The sequence below is a fragment of the Hemitrygon akajei genome, chromosome 14 (genome assembly GCF_048418815.1).
Source record: "Hemitrygon akajei chromosome 14, sHemAka1.3, whole genome shotgun sequence".
Classification (NCBI taxonomy): Eukaryota; Metazoa; Chordata; class Chondrichthyes; order Myliobatiformes; family Dasyatidae; genus Hemitrygon; species Hemitrygon akajei.
This window is the reverse complement of record NC_133137.1, coordinates 38,425,892-38,446,550: the sequence shown is the minus strand read 5'-3', so window position 1 is coordinate 38,446,550 and position 20,659 is coordinate 38,425,892. Positions and strand designations below refer to the sequence as shown.

General features: G+C 43.2%; 1 protein-coding gene across 1 annotated transcript in view; it reads right to left on the bottom strand.

Moving 5' to 3' along the window:
* Positions 1-20,659, bottom strand: part of acacb (acetyl-CoA carboxylase beta) — a 172,863-nt gene that overhangs the window by 135,776 nt on the left and 16,428 nt on the right. The window contains exons 2-7 of the mRNA XM_073065876.1: positions 13,830-13,962; positions 12,135-12,273; positions 11,899-12,008; positions 7,968-8,049; positions 7,045-7,143; positions 5,811-5,920 (exon numbers count right to left, since the gene is read on the bottom strand). Coding sequence (XP_072921977.1) covers positions 5,811-5,920; positions 7,045-7,143; positions 7,968-8,049; positions 11,899-12,008; positions 12,135-12,273; positions 13,830-13,962 — 673 coding nt within the window. The remainder of the gene's footprint in view (positions 1-5,810; positions 5,921-7,044; positions 7,144-7,967; positions 8,050-11,898; positions 12,009-12,134; positions 12,274-13,829; positions 13,963-20,659) is intronic.

Genomic DNA, 20,659 nt, shown 5'->3' with positions numbered 1-20,659 from the left:
ACAATGAAGACTATTAAGATCTGGCTGGAGGGTGCTGACTCTGTTCCTCAGCACCTATTCCAGCACACAGACTGGAGCGAGTTTGCTGCCCACAGACTCTCAGATTAACATTGACTTATATACCAACTCTGTCCTTGAGCACATCAACAAGTGTGTAGACAGAATGACACTACAAAAACAAATAAAAGTTTTCCCCAACCAGCAACCATGGATGAACAGAGAGATTCACCTCCTGCTCAAAGCCAGAGATTCAGCCTTCAGGTCTGGAGACCGGGAAAGCTTATAGTTCAGCCAGGGCCAACCTGAGGAGGGGAATCTCTCAGGCTAAACACGTATACAAACAGAGAATCGAGGAGCAATTCAACTCCTCAGACCCCCAACACATGTGGCATGGCATACAGGTCATTACAGACTTCAAACCACCTAATACTGTGCCCCCTTCCAGCTCTACTCCCCTCCCTGATGAGCTCAATTACTTCTACGCTCACTTTGACCAAGAGAACAAGGAGATCACCCTCAAAGTGGATCTCCCACATGGTGAACTGCCTCTCTCACTTTTCACCTCCGATGTTTGCGCCACCCTGAGCAGGATGAATGTACAGAAGGCAGCTGGTCCGGATGAAATACCTGGCCACGTGCTCAGAGTCTGTGCAGGGCAGTTGGCCGGGGTCTTCACAGACATTTTCAATCTGTCCCTGGCCCAGGCAGTTGTTTCCACAAGCTTCAAGATCGCCACCATTGTGCCAGTACTGAAGCATTCCACTGCCACAGGCCTGAATGACTTCCGCCCAGTTGCATTCACCCCCATTATTGCAAAGTGCTTTGAAAGACTGGTTCAATCATACCTGAAATCCTGCCTGCCCACTACCCTGAACCCCCATCAATTTGCCTATCGCACCAACAGGTCAACAGAGGATGCCATCTCCACAACACTTCACTCTGCCTTGACCCACCTGGACAGCCCCAACTCTTATGTCAGAATGCTGTTCATTGGCTTTAGTTCAGCATTCAATACTGCGATCCCCTCCAAGCTGATCGCCAAACTTCTTACAGCTTATTATCAGCTCATCCCTCTGCAATTGGACCTTGGACTTTCTGACTAACAGACCCCAATCTATTAAGTTAGACAACCTCTCCTCCTCCACTCTCACCCTGAACCGGCGTGCCTCAAGGCTGCCCTCTTCTGTACTCCCTTTTCACCTATGACTGCATTCCTGTACATGGTTCTAACTCCATAATCAAGTTCGCAGACGACACCACGGTGGTTGGCTTGATCAGAGGGGGACAAGGTCCAGCACCTGGCCACGTGGTGTGCCGACAACAACCTGGCCCTTAACACCCAGAAGACCAAGGAGATCATTGTGGACTTCAGGCATGCTAGGAGCCACACGTACAACATGCTGGAGGAACTCAACAGGTCAGGCCGCATCCATAGAATCAAGCAGTCAACGTTTCAGGCCGAGACCCTTTGTTAGGACTGCTAGGTGCTAGGAGCCACACTCACATCCCCATCTTCATCAATGGAGCTGTAGTGGAGCGTGTATCAAGCTTTAAATTCCTTGGTGTCCACACTTCTGAGGATCTCACCTGGTCCCTGAATTCTTCCATCCTGATCAAAAAGGCGCAACAGCACCTTTATTTCCTGCGGAACATCAAGAAAGCTCACCTCTGTCCCAGGATACTGACGGACTTTTACCGCTGTACCACTGAGAGCATACTCACCAACTGCATCTCAGTGTGGTATGGCAATTGTCCCGTATCGGACCGCAAAGCACTCCAGCGTGTGGTGAAAACTGCCCAGCGGATTATCAGCACCCAATTGCCCACCTTTGAGAACATCTACCATAAACACTGCCTGGGCAGGGCAAAAAGCATTATCAAGGATGCATCTGACCCTAACCATGGACTTTTTACTCTCCTCCTGTCCAGTAGGCGCTACAGGAGCCTCCGCTCCCGCACCAGCAGGCACAGGAAGAGCTTCTTCCCTGAGGCTGTCACCCTGCTGAACCTCACATCACAGCGCTAAACAGTATTGCACCCATATTGTACTGTCTCAGTACTTCTATATTTGTGTGCTGTAGCACTTACTTTCTATTCACAGTTATTTTGTAAATAACACAATTCTTTGCATTTCTGGTTAGATGGTAACTGCATTTCATTGGCTTTGTACCTGTACTCGACACAGAATCTAATCTAATCCAATCTAAGTAGGAGCTGTCTGGCATGTGGAAGCAAGGCATTGGGTGCCAGCAAATCACCACTGAGAACATGTAGAAATGATTCCCAATAGTCTGATCAATAGCTGGAAGAATCTTTCAAAGCTTAAGGCATAGTTCCTTACCAAAGGGCCAAAAACATTTTCTCCTGACACAGATCCCTCTGCAACAGGTTGCCGTTTGGCTGCAATGCACTTGTATGGAGAAACAAAGAAGCCTTGTTTGCCTGTGACTATTAACATACTTCCTTCTTTAACCCTGGCTCCTATAAAGACCAATATCTGCATCACCCTAAAAGAGCTATGTTAAATCTGATACTGTTTGCCAGTTCTGACCAGCAAAGCAACTTCACTTATGCAGTTAAAATCTATCAGAGGAGCACTTGGAGATCTGCAGCAGTGGTCAGTTTTACCTGAGTGCCCCTAGCTGCTGCCAGCGGTGAGTTCTCTGCTCAGTGATTCCAACAATTCCTGAAAAATGCTTGGCTGCTCCATCTAATTCTGATAGATATCTCCTGTCTCTGTCCACTTACCTGATGTAGAGCCACTTCCACAACAGGCCATAATGAAAGTGCATGCACAAAATGTACTTCGACCAATACTGCAGATCAGAGTGCCAAATATTCATTATAGTAGAAGAATGAGAGGGGATCTAATAGAAACATTTCGAATGTTGAAAGGGTTGGACAGAGTAGATGTGGAAAGGCTGTTTCCCTTGGTGGGTGAGTCCAGGACAAGGTCACAGTCTTAGAATTAGAAGGTACCCATTTAAAACAGTGATATGGTGAAATTGTTTTAGCCAGAGGGTCGTGGATTTATGGAATTCATTGCCACATACAGCTGTGGAGGCCCAATCATTAAGGGTGTTTAAGGAGGAGATTGATAGGCATCTAATTAGTCAGGGTATCAAGGGATACGGGGAAAAAGCCGGAAATTGGAACTAGATGGGAGAATAGTTTAGCTCGTGGTGGAGTGGCAGAGCAGACTCAATGGGCCGAATGGCCTACATCTGCTCCTTTGTCTTGTGATCTTGTGAAATATGATAAAGGCAATAAAGTTAACAGCAAAGATAAAGTAAAACACGAAACATAGATTGACATACCCATTTGCATCAATGCCAATTCTATGGGACTGATATTAATCACTTCTGCCAATTTATTCATTTATTCCATAGAGGATAGAAAAGAAACCTAGGAGTCTGAACTGCTTTTTGTTAAATTAGTATACATATGATAGACTAAATAGTTCTCTGTGGTAAATTCCTGCATTCATTACAAAGGCTCAACAGAATCCCTGCCAGCTGATAACAGACATGAGCTTTGATCAAGTTTAATAAAAAATCAGTTAATGATCCTCTCCCTGAGCTTCCTTTATTTGTTTAACGTAACTTTGGTTCCACCAGCATAGTGTCAGACTACTGCTTCTATTTTCTTTCCCATCTTTGGGAGAGCTTTCTCTGAAACACTGTTACAAGAGCAATCAACCTGCTCTGGGTATTTAAGTTTCTTCTATTTTTCTGATTTCAAATGGCTTGTATCATCAATGGCCAAGTGGAGGTACTTAAACTACTGAACAGTACTGTTTCAGCACCTGCTGCTCAATGCACAACTGACAACATATGCCATAAAACACAGGGCAGTATTAGGCCATTCACCCTGCTCTACCTTTGAAGTGGAAGCACTTCCTGGACTTCTTTTCAGTCATGGAATTCCTGAAACTGTTGATTAGATTCAGATTTTGATTTTCCCAGAAGTTAAGCTGAGAATTTGCCAGCTCTACACTGTATATTAATTTTATTGATAATCAAAAGGCGCAAATATGAAGCAAAAAATTTAACTTTTTAAATATTTTGGTTTAAGTTCATTTTTAATTGTAAATAAGTTTTAGATAATTTTATTTTCAAAAGCTATTAATGATTTTATTTACATTTAATTATTTACTTTATGTCTGACAGTTTTCAAATATATCTGATGCTGCTGTTGTCTGAGATACATACAGATGACTTGGACAAAAGTTTCGAGCAGTTGATTAGTTAGTCTGCAAATGACACAGTCATTGGTGGAATGGGAGATGGTGAGAAAAATCAGCAAGTGATACACCAGTATCGATTGGAAATATGGGCAGAGAACTGTTGAGTCCAGACAAATGTGAAGTGGTGCACTTTGAATGTCAAATGTAAGAGGAAAGTATGCAGTAAGTGGAGCATTGATGTTCAGAGGGATCTGGGCAAACAAGTCCATAGCCCCCTGAAAGTGACAAGTAGATAGGATGGTAAAGAAGTCGTATGCTATACTTGGCTTAATCGATCTAGGTATTGAATCTGAAAGTCAGCAAGTTATGCGGCTGTATAAAGTGAATATTCTGTACAGTTCTGTTCACCATAGCACAGGAGGGCTCTGGAGGTTTTGGAGAGGGTGCAGAAGTTCGACCATGATATTGCCTGGATAGGAGAGTGAGAAAACTTGAATTATTTTCTCTGAGGTGCTGGAAGCTGAGGGATAATCTGAGAGAAGTTAGTAAAATTAAGAAAGGAATAAATAATGTTGGAGTTTCACCAGGGTGGAAATGTCAAATGCTAAAGGACACAGCTTTAAGGTGAGAGTGGTGAGGCGGTGGGGGGTGTAGCTTAACATAGATTTACAGGGCACCATTTTTATACAGAGGGTGGTAAGTGTCTGGAGCACACTGTCATGGCAGGTGATAAAAGTAGATATAACAGTGATATCTGTGAGATACTTACTCAAGAATATGAACAAACAGAGCATGGAGAGATATAGGATTTTGAATTGGCATGATGGTCAACACAGACATCATGGGCCAAAGGGCCTGTCCCTATGCTGTGATATTCTATGTTCTTTTGAATTACTCTAACAACCTTGATAGTTAGCATAACTAAGAGAAGGCTGGCCTTGTGTCAAAGCTAACAAAGCAGATTCAAATGTTCATTTCCACATCAGTTTAATTATAATGCTGCTCCATCCTCTATTTCCTAACAAGAGGAAATCAAAGTTATAAATAGAATAAAATATAAAGGCCTTGGGAAACAACTGCCCATACATATGCAAAGATAGTATATGTTGCCCAGGCAGAATAAGATAAGCTTTGATCTTTTTCTGATGTATTCTACACTCGATCTAGGACACGGACACTTGATAGTGCACCCAGTAACAAAAAGTACAAAATGAAATTACTGTTTTGAATCAAGTTCAAAATCTACTACTCAGCATGAAAGTTATTTGCTGGAGTAATTTCAGGAGTAATCTGGTATAATCTACCAACTAATTTACTATTCCTCAGATTTTCACTACTTCCCACAGTAGCCACCTTCACCTGATTAGAAAAGGTGGACTTGGTCCTAAAGTTGCTTTTATTATTTTTATTAGTATCTCTATTCAATTCCCTTCTTTCTGTTACCTTTATAACAAACAATGTACAATATATACATTCTTTGATAATAAATGTACTTTGAACCTTTGAAACTGCTTTCATGGAACAGAAATTCATCAATTGAAGATATGCACGCATTGGCTTATATTCTACAAATGAGTCAGCTGCACCTTATGTCTCGTTTTATTACAAATATAATGTTTCGTACTTCTAAACCTTCAGTAGCATCTCGCACACACCCACTCATGTACAGTTCCTTGGGAAGACTGACAATCCTTTTCAGTCTCTGATCTTCTTCTGTCCATTCAAAAGTCAGACCTGGATTATTGATAGGATATAATCATTACATGATAACATGTTTAACTCCAAGTAAATAAGCAATAGCAAATCAGTATCAGTCAAATTCAGAGGCACCTGCAAGCATGCTGGCTAAAAATTCGTTCGCAATACCACTTTCATTGGGCAATGTATTCTCCTTTGTGCAAAATGGAAGGCAAGAAGTGAATGTTCTTTATGTTTTGGAATATTGGTAAAAAATAGAAAATGATTAAAAAGCCAGAAGACAGGCTTTTTTGCTCTTGTAAGTAATTGATGTAAAATTCATTTAAATTTCTCTAAACAGTTGTGTGGGGTGGCAGGATGGATATACGTCTCTAACAAAGGAGGTCTAAGCTACTTCTTCCCACCACTAGCCTGCAGGCCACCAATGGGCAAGGTGTAGCACCTGCTTAGCCCCCCCTCCCCCCCAATCAGGGTCCCATGAAGCCTTGGGAACAGGAAGTGGATGGTCGTATGAGCAGCTGGTGCATATCACAAGTCCTGGCTTTGTGACCACTGACGCCAGGCAGACAATCTCTAAAGAGTACTGATAATGGGTGGGGTCACCCATCTTGTAAGTACACTGCCCAGAAGAAGGCAAAGGAAAATCACTTTTGTAGAAAAATTTGCCAAGAACAATCATGGTTATGGAAAGACCATGATTGCCTACGTCATACAACATTGTACACAGCAAATGAACAAAACACTGGTGGTTCCTGTACAGCTGACTCCAGTTGCTCTCAGGAGCACCAGGTCTATATGTAGCCTAGGCTCAGTGTAAGGTGCCAATTTAGCCTAAAATCCTGACTTCCAGGAATTATTCCTTTTCTCCCTCATCTTTTGACCTGTGTTCAATGCTGGCCTCAGGTGCTGTCCATGTCACGTTTGCCTGCTTTGCTTATGACACGGGTGTTTCCCCCACCCCCCGCGGGGCTCCAGTTTAAACATGTGTAGTTTGGTAGGTTAATTAGTCATTTTAACCTGTGTAGGTGAGTGTTAGATTCTCAGGGAATGGGTGAGAGTGAATTGGCACTAGTGTAGGATTAGTGGTGAAGGGCACACTTGGTGGGCTGCAGAGCCTGTATTTGTGCTATACTCTCTGCAAGTTAGACTCATCGCCTTACCATTTCCACTCCAAGGCAGTGTTGGTATCCCAGCAGTCTGTGCTACAATGGTAGAGGCAATTTTATCACCTAGTGACCACATAGCTTGGCTTGGAGGACCTACATGAAATAAAATGGGACCAAAACAATTGGAGACAAGAGTGAGAAAACAGAACACAGTTCCACAACAGGACAGGAATTCATCATTAGGCAGTGGTAGCTGCGAGTGTACCATGCAGTTGTAATTCAAACACGTAAGGTCAACAGACGTGCAATATTCTGGTTTTCTAAAACTTCAGGATAATGCTGAGATGCATTGTAGGATTTACTGGGACTAATCATCAATGATGTAGCCTGGTGTTTGGTCTTTTTACATCAGACATCCTCGCCCAGGCGACTCACTCAGGATTGATCAGGCCCTGGCTTGTGTCCCAGCAGCATTGGTCTATGGGGCACACCTCTTGATCCATAGCCACCCTGAGCAAGTTTTGCAGAGCCGGCAGCCAGCAAAACCTCTGTAGGCTCACATTGTGCCCTCCACCCCTCTAACCAGCTCCTGGTCCTTGTCTTCTTATGCTCCAATGCCTCTCAATCTGGTCTTCTCAAGGTACTGTCATTTCTGCCATGACGACCTGCTTCGAGGTTTCTGACAGAGTGACCATGTCAGGCCTCAGTGATAAATTTGTAATTGGTAGGTTGGGGCACAGACTTTCATAGAATAAAACAGAATTTATGGAAAAGTAGTACGTCATGTTAGCAACTTTTCTAGGTTAATAGTATTGTAAAGCACATGAAACTCCTTTCACCATACTTCATTTAATCTTTTATTATGACAGTAATTGCAGTATGTGTGAATCTCAAACATTTTCAGTCAATAGCAGCACTGGGTCCCAGAATTAAATCCAATGTTCCAGTGGCTTCTTATTGGGGAGAAGAAAACTTACCTAAAAATGCAATGTTGTATTTCTGAAGGAGCTCTGGAAGTTTGGGGTTCTCTGAAGCATGTCCCCAGCCAGCCCACACAGCCTAGCAGAACACGAAAATGCTAATGTCATATACATGTTGAAATATAGAACTTAAATTATTTTCTCTGTGATAAAACTCCTAAAGAGTTTTTAAATTAACACATTCAAACATAGATGGGAATTTCCAACAAAATGACTTCCTCAGCTCAAATATGCATATGAATTCAGTCTTCACATTAGTAGCTGTTAAATAGAGTCAGAGTCGTAGAAAGATACAGCACAGAAACAGGCCCTTCAGCCCATCTAGTGCTCCCATCAACCTGCACTTGGACTATACCCCTCTATTCCCCCTACCATACGTGTACCTATCCAAACTTCTGTTAAACATTGAAATCGAGCTGGCATGCACCACTTGCACTGGCAGCTCACTCCACACTCTCACCACCCTCTGTGTGATGAAGTTTCTCCTCATGCCCTCCTTAAACTTCTCACCTTTCACCCTTAACCCATGACCTTTAGTAGTAGTTCCACCCAACCTCAGTGAAAAAAGCCTGCTTGCATTTACCCTATTAAGTGGAAAAAGCCTGGTTGCCTTTACTCTATCTATACCCCTCACAATTTGGTACACCTCTATCAAATATTTACACTTTGTTCTTCATTCATATTTCCTCTGCTTCTCTTTATTTTGACCTGCTCTCTGAGCTTAATTATATTTAGTATAGACAAACATAATTCTTATCTTTCACTATTCATTCCAATAACTTTCTTCTCTCTGAACTGTTCAGTTTGAATTGTTTAATATTCTCTTTGTAATCTCTGTTTATTTTGAAAAGATGACGTAAAGGCAAGTAGCCAAATGAAGCTAAAGCCTCATCAGATAACTCATCCACTTTTAATTTCAGAAATCGTTAACAAGCTACCGGGAAAATTGGAATAGCAATGCCAATGGATGCATTTTTATAGTAATTGACAACAAATCATGTACTAATTTGCAAGTTGAGGAAAATGTATCTGGAAATGGCTGATTAAGCTAAAGTTCATGGGAAGGGATGAGAGCTAAGTGGCACTTGTATCAGAATCAGGATCAGTTTTATTATTCCTGACTATAGGTCATGAAATTTGCTGTTCTGCAACATCAGTACAGTGCAAATACTCAAAACATCTTGCAGATGACAATAACTCTGCAGTAAAAAGGAATAACCAAGTAGTGTTCATGGGTTCTTGCATCATTCAGAAATGTGATAACAGAGGGGAAGAAGCTGTTCCTAAATAGTTGAATGTGAGTCGTCAGACTCTTGTATCTCCTCCTGATGGTAGCAACAAGATGAGGGCAAATCTGAATGGTGAGGATACTTAGTATTCGATGATGCCTTCTTGAGACACCTCCTCATGAAGAGGTCCTCAGTGGTAGGGAGGGTTATGCTCTTGATGGAGCTGGCTAAGTCTGCAACCCTCTGTATCCTCTTTCAATCCTCTGCGTTGGAGCCTCCTATGATGCAACCAGTCCAAATGCTTTCCACAGCATATCTAGAGAAATTCACAAGTGCTTTCGATGACAAGTGAAATCTCACCAAACTCCTAATGAAGTAGGACCACAGACATGGTTCCTTGGTGTCATGGTCTGGATCGGTTCCCCTTTAAATTTAGTTATGTTGCGATCCGGACCATTGACGCCTTGTTCCCTTTTAATTCCGTTTCACGCGTCCCTTGAGCTTGGCAATCAAGGTGATCTACCCTCGACCCGAACCAGCAGCTTATAAGCCCCTGGCTTTAGCTGTTCGGGGCGAGAGTGTTAAGAAGCCTTCGCAAGTCGCCACCGCTACGACAAGCCAGAGTGATTCAGCCCGCATCGGGGTGCCAGCAATTCGCCTTCCTTCGCCAGAGTGGGTCCGAGCAAGGTCAATCTACCAGGGGTGAGCTGAAGGCAGAGTCCTGGCTCGGCTCGACGTTCATGTCCATTGTCCGTGTCTACCCTTTGAAGAGTCCCGGCTCGGTGACTGAGCTGAAGGCAGAGTCCTGGCTCGGCTCGACGTTCATGTCCATTGTCCGTGTCTACCCTTTGAAGAGTCCCGGCTCGGTGACTGAGCTGAAGGCAGAGTCCTGGCTCGGCTCGATGTCATGCCCAGTGTCTGTGTCTACTCCCTTTGAAGAGTCCCGGCTTGGTGCCTGAGTGGAAGGCGGAGTCCTGACTTGATGTTCCTACCCGTTGCCTCCGTCGGGGAGATCCAGCCGGACTGCCGCTGCCCGGTGGGGATTCTGCCCCTACCTACCCATTGCCTCCGTCGGGGAGGTCCGGCCGGACTGCCGCTGCCCGACGGGGGTTCTGCCCCTACCTACCCATTGCCTCCGTCGGGGAGGTCCGGCCGGACTGCCGCTGCCCGACGGGGGTTCTGTCCCTACCTACCCATTGCCTCCGTCGGGGAGGTCCGGCCGGACTGCTGCTGCCCGACGGGGGTTCCCCCCCCTTTCTACCCATTGCTCCCCAAGGGCCGTGGTGGTTCCAGTCCCCAGGGTCCAAGTCCAAGGTCCGCGGCTGTCCCAGTTCCCTGTTTCCAAGTCCCAGGTCCGTGGCGATCCAAGTCCTTAGTCCCTTAGTCCGAGGTTCATGTTTCTCTTTGTCCTCGATTTCCCGATCTTCTGTGTAACGAGTAATAAATGCTATTTTATTATACCTAAGAAAGACGTGTTTGTGTCCTGTGTATGGGTCCTCTCCCAGCACCTTTGGTGATTGTATCATTGTGTTGAGCCCAGGATCCTCGGAGATGTTGACCGTCAGGACGTTGAAGCTGCTGACCCTCGGTGTGGATCAGTGTTATCTTGACATTGCCTTCCGTGGTGTTGCTGATGTTGATTGTGAGGTTGTTGTAGTTGTGACACCATTCAACCAGCCAAGCTATCTCATTCCTGTATGCTGCCTCCTTGCTATGGGATTTTACCAACAACAGCGGCGTCATCTGCAAATTACAGATGGTGCTTGAACTGCGCCTGGCCACATATTCAGTAGTGTAGAGAGAGCAGAGCAGCAGGCTAAGCACAAGTCCTTGAGGTGCACCTGCATTGATTTTCAGAGAGGAGGAGGTACTATTGCTGACCTGTACTGACTTGTGAGAGTTCACCCTCTTGAAGGATGTTCTGACATTGGCCTCTGAGACAGGGATGGCAATAGTAGCACATCTAGCAAACTTGAAATTCCGTTTGGGTAGCCTCCAACCTGATGGCATGAATATCGATTTTCTCCTTCTTCCCCCAGCCCACACTTCCTCTATTCCCCACTCTGACCTTTTACTTCTTCTCACCTGCCTATTATTCTCCCCTGCATCCCCACCCCCTCCCCTTTCTCCTATGGCCCACTCTCCTCTCCTATCAGATTCCTTCTGCTCCAGCCCTTGACCTTTCCCACCCACCTGGCTTCACCTATCGCCTTCCAGCTAGCCTCCTTTCTCTCCTTCCACCTTTTTATCCTGGCATCTTCCCCCTTCTTTCTCAGGTCCTGATGAAGGGTCTTGGTCTGAAAGATTGACTGTTTATTCATTTCCAGAGATGCTGCCTGACCTGCTGAGTTCCTCCAGCATTTTGTATGAGTTGCTTATAGTTCATGTTGTTTTGCTTATATTTGCCATGCACTTCCATCTTGAAATGGTAGGGGCACCTTTGATTAATTAAACTGGAGCAATTCTGTTTCATTATCAAATTCATCAAATACATACTTGTGCATTGCAATATTGAAGTAATAATGAAGAAAGCTTGGAAAACGTGAACAGTTCATTAATTATCTGTAATGGAGGAAGTAATAAAGAAATAAAAAAAATCAAAATTAAAAATAACAAATAATCATTCATATTCTAAAAATTGCAAGTCCATTTTCTGATTAACCCCAGTCTGTTACACTTTTTGCAACAGTATAATTTACCTGCACTGGGATTCTTTTTGCAATGTCCACAATCAACTCCACATTTGCATAATTGTTGTTGTTGGGTCCTCCGGTGACTGGAACATAGTGATCCGCCATTTTGATGTATTCTAAGTGGACACAATCACACAGCGATAAAGACTTATGATCTGGAGATGTCTTAAAATAAAAGATTTTGTCTTAATTGAAGAACACAAATTATAAATTTGCCACAGAGGATCTTACACGTTGCTTACCTGCATTGGCCTTCAGATCTTCAGGAGTCACCATAACTACAAACCGAATAGCTTTCTCATTCCGAAACATTTCATAGGACCATCTACGGATGGACCGCATACATTTGACAGCTGCAATACCATTGTTGGCAATTAGAACCTGGCAAAGAATAATATTACAGTCAAACACTCTTCAAAATGTGGAACTGTTACTTTCAACTAACTTGGAAATTATATGGTTTACAAGTGATGTTAGCAACCCTGAGCTAGAAGATGATTTCTTCTCCTGATGACCTTCCATACTGAAAATTATTTCTTAATATAAAAGGAAGAGAATGTCTAAAGATTGCTAAGGACCTCTGAACGTTGGACAACAGGATTTATGAAAACTTTGATTCATCTTCTGTCATGTGGCATTTCTGTGCTCTCTTTTGAACAGACAAGCTGAAGTAACTTAGTTTTCTGATGCTGTGACGTTTATATTTTCGTAATAGTGGGGATGCACTATTACAGAATAGTGGTTCTGAAGAGAAGTAAATGAAATTGACCTGGTGTAGCAGTTAGCGTGACACTATTACAACTTAGGGTGTTCTAGAGTTCCGAGTTCAATTCCGGTGCCGTTCTGTAAGGAGTCATTGAAACCTATTGAATGTTGAAGGGACTAGATAGGGTGGATGTGGAGAGGATGTTTCCTATGGTGGTGGTATCCACAACTAGAGGGCCCAGCCTCAAAATTGAGGGGCACCCTTTTATAACAGTGGTAAGGAGGAAATTTTTTAGCCAGAGAGTTGTGAATCTGTGGAATGCTCTGCCACAGACTGCAGTGGACGCCAAGTCCGTGGGTATACCTGATCATTTCGTAATCAGTCAGGGCATCAAAGGATATGATGAGAAAGCAGTTGTATGGGGTTGAGTGAAATCTGGGTTCAGCCATGATGAAATGACGGAGCAGATTCGATGGACTGAATGGCCTAATTCTGCTCTTATTCTGGTCTTATGGAGTCTCTGTACGTCCTCCCCGTGGAATGCGTGGGTTTTCCCCATGGCCGTCTGTTTTCATCCCACAGTTCAAAGATGTAGCGGTTGGTAGGTTAACTGGCCATCGTAAATTATCCCGTGGTGAGTTTAGGGTTAAGGTTAATCAGTTTTGTTGGGGGTTGCTGGGGCAGTGTGACTCAAAGGGAATGAAAGGGCCTACTCCGTGTTGTATTGCTAAAAATGAAAATAAAACTAAATGGATTAAATTGCATTTATCAAAGAAATTGATCGGCGTTGATATTGAAGATGGCTCATATATCAGGGGATATGATTGAAAATTTTCAAACTAATAAGTTGGGATGGGGTATGGATATTTTCAACCCATTAACCTGAATGCCTGCTAAAGTGGACAATGTGGACAGGTTCAAAGCAGCAACTAGTTAGAGGTACCATGAATTAACTGAAAGCTCTACTCAATGGATGGAAAAGCCCATAAATATTATTCTTTTGTTACTGTTTTTCTTATTTCCTCATGTTTCTTCCCTCTTCCTTGTTCAAATTTTCTCTTTTATAAATACATTCCTTTATGGTTGAATAAAATTAAAGATATATCCTTCAATCTCTGTCGGGATGTTTTGGAGAGAAATCCATCTAATTCTAGTTTATGCGGCCTCCTATCTAACCCACTTTCCCGCATGACCAGTCAACTCAGTTTCACAAACTTGATACAATTCGTACCTTTTCAATAACTCGATTCCCTCCAAACCGGGTAACAAACTCAGCAGGAGAGGCCACAGTGAAATCCCGATGAAGATCCAGACTTAGTTCCTCCCTGCCCTTCTTTGTTAGATGCAAGCCTGACATATTGGACCTAAAACAAACAAAAAGCCTGCATCTAAGATGGAGTCATTAGAAGTGTTATCACTCTCCTCATCATTAATCACCAGTAGACCATTTGTGGGTGTGCCTATGCTCTGCAAACCCTCACCTCCCACCAGGTCCCGGCAGAAATTTTGAATTCCATTCAATGATTCTTGTATATTAAAAGTATATTGGAGTTTATTGGAATAAACAACAGTCAGGAAGCTGATGGATAGCATCAAACAAATAAATAAATTTCCTGTGGAAAATCTAACAAGCCAGAATATGAAGTATGAAAAAGAAAAATCACAGTGTAAAAAGCTTTGAGCAAGACCATGCCTGCATTGGAACCAGAATCTCAAAGTTCTAACTACATCAATGTGCATATACTGTACATCACTATATACAACACTGAGAATCATTTTTTGCGGATGTTCTCAATATATCCATAATAGAATAACAACCATAACAGAATCAATGAAACACTGCACCAACCACGGTACAGACAAAAAATTGTGCAAATACAAAAAGAAAGAAATAATAACAATAAATAAATAAGCAATAAATATCAAGAACATGAGGTGAAGAGTCCTTGAAAGTGAGTCCATTGGTTGTGGAAACATTTCAATGATGGAGAAAATGGAAGTTGAGTGAAGTTATCCCCTTTGCTTCAAGAGCCTGATAGCTGAGTGGTAATAACTATTCCTGAATCTGGCGGTGTGAATCCTGAGTCTCCTGTACCTTCTTCCTGATGACAGCAGTGAGAAGAGAGCATGCCCTGGGTGGTAGCGGTCCCTGATGATGGATTCTGATTTCCTGCAACAGCATTTCATGTAGATGTGCTCAATGGCTTGGAGGGTTTTACCCGTGCTGGACTGGGCCGTATCCATTACTTTTTGTAGGATTTTCCATTCAAAGGCTTTGGTGTTTCTATACCAGGCTGTGCAGCATTCAGTCAGTATACTCTCCAATATACATCTATAGAAGTTTGTCATGGCATTAGATGTCATGTCGAATCCTTGCAAACTTCTAAGGAAGAAGAGGTGCTGTTGTGCTTTCTTCATAATTGCACTTATGTGTTGGGCCCAGGGCAGATCCTCCAAAATAAAGTTGCTGACCCTCTTCACCTCTGATCCTCCGCTGAGGACTGGCTTATAGTCCTCTGGTTTGAGAATATTTTCTCCAATTAATACTTTCTGTGCTACACAACTCAAAGATAAATAACGTGCAATGAGACATTAATTTGTCATGATTTCAGTTGTTGAACGAAGTTTGTGTTTTGTAAACTATGGCTTCAGAAATTTCTAGAAGGGCAATTTAACATTAGACCATAAGATCATGGGACCATAAGGAGCAAAATTAGGCCATTCAGCCCATTGAGTCTGCTCCACCATTCCATCATGGCCAATCCCGGATCTCACTCAACCCCATACACCTGCCTTCTCTCCATATCCTTTGATGCCCTGACCAACCAGGAAATGATCAACTTATGCCTTAACTATGCCCAAGGACTTGGCCTCCACACAGTCTGAGGCAGAGCATTCCACTCTCTGGCTAAAAAAAATTCCTGCTTACCTGCATTCTAAAAGGTCACTCCTCAATTTTGAGGTTGTGCCCTCTAGTTCTGGATACCCTCACCAGAGGAAACATTCTCTCCACATTCACCTTATCTAGTCCTTTCAACATTCAGTAGGCTAAATTCCAGTGAGTACAGGCTCAAAGCTGCCAAATGCTCCTCATATGTTAACTCCTTCATTCCCAGAATCATCCTTATGAACCTCCTCTGGACTCTCTCCAATGACAACACATCCTTTCTGAGATATGGGGCCCAAAACTGTTGACAATACTCCAAGTGCAGCCTGACTAGTGTCTTATAAAGCCTCAGTATTATCTCCTTGCTTTTATATTCCATTTCCCTGAAATACGTGCCAACATTGCATTTGCCTTCTTTACCACAGACTCAACCTGTAATTTAACCTTCTGGGAGTCTTCTACAAGGACTCCTAAGTCCCTCTGCACCTCTGATATTTGAACCTTCTCCTCATTTAGATAACACACAGAAAATGCTGGTGGAATGCAGCAGGCCAGGCAGCATATATAGGAAGAAGCACAGTCGAAGTTTCGGGCCGAGACCCTTCGTCAGGACTAACTGAAAGAAAAGATAGTAAGAGATTTGAAAGTAGGAGGGGGAGGGGGAAATCCGAAATGATAAGAGAAGACAGGAGGGGGAGGGGTGAAGCTAAGAGCTGGAGAGTTGATTGGCAAAAGGGATACAGAGCTGGAGAAGGGAAAGGATCATGGGACGGGAGGCCTCGGGAGAAAGAAAGGGGGAGGGGAGCACCAGAGGGAGATGGAGAACAGGCAAAGAGGGATGGGCAGAGAGAGAAAAGAAAGGAGGGGGGAAATAAATAAATAAATAAATAAATAAGGGATGGTGTAAGAAGTGGAGGAGGGGCATTAACGGAAGTTAGAGAAATCAATGTTCATGCCATCAGGTTGGAGGCTACTCATATGGAATATAAGGTGTTGTTCCTCCAACCTGAGTGTGGCTTCATCTTGACAGTAGAGGAGGCCATGGATAGACATATCAGAATGGGAATGGGACGTGGAATTAAAATGTGTGGCCACTGGGAGATCCTGTTTTCTCTGGCGGACCGAGCGTAGGTGTTCAGCAAAACAGTCTCCCAGTCTGCGTCGGGTCTCACCAATATATAAAAGGCCACACCGGGAGCACCGGATGCAGTATACCACACCAGCAGACTCACAGGTGAAGTGTCGCCTTACCTGGAAGGACTGTCTGGGGCACTGAATGGTGGTGAGAGAGGAAGTGTAAGGGCAGGTGTAGCACTTGTTCCACTTGCAAGGATAAGTGCCAGGAGGGAGATTGGTGAGAAGGGATGGGGGGGGACATATGGACAAGGGAGTCATGTAGGGAGCGATCCCTGTGGAAAGCAGAAGGGGGGGGGGGAAGGGAAAGATGTGCTTGGTAGTGGGATCCCATTGGAGGTGGCGGAAGTTACGGAGAATTATATGTTGGACCCGGAGGCTGATGGGGTGGTAGGTGAGGACAAGGGGAACCCTATCCCGGGTGGGGTGGTGGGCGGAGGGGGTGGAGAGCAGGTACTCTTCACTTAGATAATAGTTTGCACCATTGTTCCTATTAGCAAAATGCATAATCATACATTTCCCAACACTGTATTCCATCTGCCACTTTTTGCCCATTCTTCCAATTTGTCTAAGTCCTGCTGCAATCACATTGCTTCCTCAGCACTACCTACCCCTCCACCTATCTTCACAAACTTTATCACAAAGCCATCAATTCCATTATCCAAATCATTGCCAAACAATGTGAAAAGCAGTGATCCCAATACTGACCCCTGATGAACACCACTAGTTATTGGCAGCCAACAAGGAAAGGCTCCCTTTATTCCCACTCACTGCCTCCTGTCAGTCTTTTCTCTATCCATGCCAGTATCTTTCCTGTAACACCATAGGATTTTAACTTGTTAAACAGCCTGAAATGCCTTCTGAATGTCCAAGTAAATGACATCCACTGCTTCTCCTTTCTCCACTCTGCTTGTTACTTCCTCAAAGAATTCTACCAGTTTTGTCAGACAAGATTTCCCTTTACAGAAACCATGCTGATTTTGACTTAATTTATCATTAGTCTCCAAATGCCCTGAAACCTCAACATTAATAATAGATACCAACACTTTCCCAGCCACTGAGGTTAAGCAAACTGGCCTATATTTTCCTTCCTTTTGCCTTCCTCCCTTCTTAAGGAGTGGAGTGACATTTGCAATCTTCTAGTCCTCTAGAACCATGCCAGAATCAAGTGATTCTTGAAAGATCATGACCAATGCATCTGCTATCTCTTCAGTAACCTCTCTCAAGATTCTGGGATGTATTTCATCTGGTCCAGGTGAGGGATCCACCTTAAGACCTTTGAGTTTGCCTAGCACTTTTTCTTTTGTAACAGCAATGGCACTCACTCCTGCTCCCTGACACTCACAGACCTCTGGCACACTGCTGGTGTCTTCCACAGTGAAGCCAGATACAAAGTACCCATTAAGTTCATCTGCCATTTCTTTGTGCCCCATTACTACCTCACCAACATCATTTTCCAGTGGTCCAATATCAACGCTCACCTCCCTTTTATTCTTTATATAACTAAAAAACGATTAGTGTCCTGCTTTATATTATTGGCTAGTTTGACCTCATATTACATCTTTACCCTTCTTATTGTTTTCAAGTTGCCTTTTGGATTTTAAAAGCTTCCCAATCATCCAACTTCCCACTCACTTTTGCTACCTTATATGCCCTTTCCTTGGCTTTTATGCAGTCTTTAACTTCCCTCGTCAGCCATGGTTGCCAACTCAAGCCATTTGAGAACTTCTTTTTCTGTGGTGGAAACATTGGTGAAACACAATTTATTTCTTTGAGGGCAAGCCTTTCACCTACAAAAGCAATGTTTTTTAAAAAAATTTAATTTAATTAATTTAATTCAGCACATTTTTTCTGCATTTTGAAATATGCTTAGAAACAAGTGTATGGAGGAAAGTGGAAGGAAAGTCAGAATGACGTTGGGGCAACACAGCTCATGGAATTATTTCCAGTGGGATTGAAGAGTTGGGAAAGTCTATTTTAAATTGCTTCATACATGACTGGGAGACGTTTACTATTGCGCTGTGGTGTTGAGAGTGTTGAAAACAAGGGTATGCTTTTCATTGTTCACAGATTAGATAATGTTCAATTTCCCATTAATATGTGGTGTAAAATAAATGCCCAGGCTGATGTATATTGTAGAAAATTCCACGTAGGGAAAGAGTGCAAATTAAATAAATTAAAACTCCAATTATCAAGCCAAAACTAAAAGTTTGTCTAAAGAGATTTTCAAATGCATCAGAGAGATGATATGGTAGAAGTGTACAAGAATGGGATTAGACAGCTGAAAGCCGAACTGACTGTTGTATGTAACATGTAGTCCTCCCCTCACTGGAACAACCTCACCTTTTAAAGTCAACATTATCCCTTCTGGGGTGAGACACTGCAATCTCTCCTTGTGAACTACCTCTGACACTGACGATACTAGACAGCAACCCACAGGGGTCAAAATATACATAAGTACATAATCTACCCCTCCCTCCTTATTTTAAAGGTTTATCCCCCTTCCCATACATGGACCAGCTGCTGAAGGAGTGCCCACATACGGACCAAAAATTAACACTAAGGGATACTGATCTGTCTGTAGTGTAAGTAAGTCATTGACCAAAGAGGAATTGATGGAATTTCTTAACTCCAAAGACAATTACAAGTGCTTCCCACTCAATTTGGGCATTGTGGCTTTCTGCCTTGCTAAGTGTGATTGATGCAAAGGTGATTGGATGCTCTTCACTCAACGGCGTGAGACAACTGCCCCCACACCTAGGGTGATGCATCACAGGCAATGATGGATTGAAGTGTGTGAGTGCTTCAGATTGGGGCAAAGCTGTTTTGACCTTTTTAAAAGCCTCTTCAGAGTGATCTGTCCTCTGCAGTGTGTTGATTTATTTAAAAGCTCATGAAATGGTTTTAGCCTGCTAGCTGCTTTAGGAAGAATCTTTGCGTAATATGTTAGTAGTCCTAAGAAAGATCTGAACTGACTTACATTCAGTGGTGATGGAGTCTCTGTTATTACCTTCACCTTTGACGGTGCCTTGTGAAGCCCTGAGTTGTCAGTCACATAGTTCAAATTTTCAACCAAAGGTTGAAAGAACTCACACTTGTCCTTCCGGACCCTTAGTCCATATTCCCCAAATCTTTGTAATGTAGCAAACAAGTTATGTAGGTGTTCACGCTCATTTTTTCCCCAGTAAAGCATAAGTCATCTAAATGTCAACCCACTCAGGACCTGGTCCATTGCTCGCTGAAAAAGTGTGAGAGCTGAGGTGACACTAAACGGAAGCCTTTGGTACCTGAACATTCCTTTGCAAGTCACTGCAGTTAACATTTCCTGTGACTCTGGCCCCACATGCATCTGCAAGAACACCTAGCACAAGTCAATCTTGTTAAACGTCCGTCCTCCGACCAAACCTGTAAAAAGGTCATCAATGAGGGGAAGAGGGTATTGTTCACCCATAAGAACTGGGTTAATAATTACCTTGAAGTCTCCTCGAAGACTTACAGACCCATCCCTTTTTAGGACAGCAACTAATGGAGTTGCCCAATTACTTACCCACACTTGTTCTAATACCTTACTCTGGACCAGTCTATTCAATTTAGCCTCTACATTTGCTTTTAGGGCACATGGAACAGGTCTTGCCTTTAGGCATTTGGGTGGTGTGTCAGGTTTAACAGCCAGGTTAACTTAGATTCTTTTCACACTGCGCATTTCTCCATTGAGTACTTCTACATGTTTCTTCAATACTTCTTGTAGACCAATGCTGTAACCAATGTTACAGACCACCAATTAAGTCTGCGGAATTTAGAAGAACAAATTTGTAGAGAGATCACAAGAAAAATATGGTTGTGTGTGATAGTAGGAGATTTTAACTTTCTGGATATTGACTGGGACTCCCATACTGTAAAAGGACTAGATGGGATGGAGTTTGTCAAATGTGTTCAAGAAAGTTTCCTTAATCAGCGTGTAGAAGCCCCAACTCAGGAGAGTGAGATACTAGATCTCCTATTAGGGAACGAGACAGGGCCGGTGACAGAAGTTCGTGTAG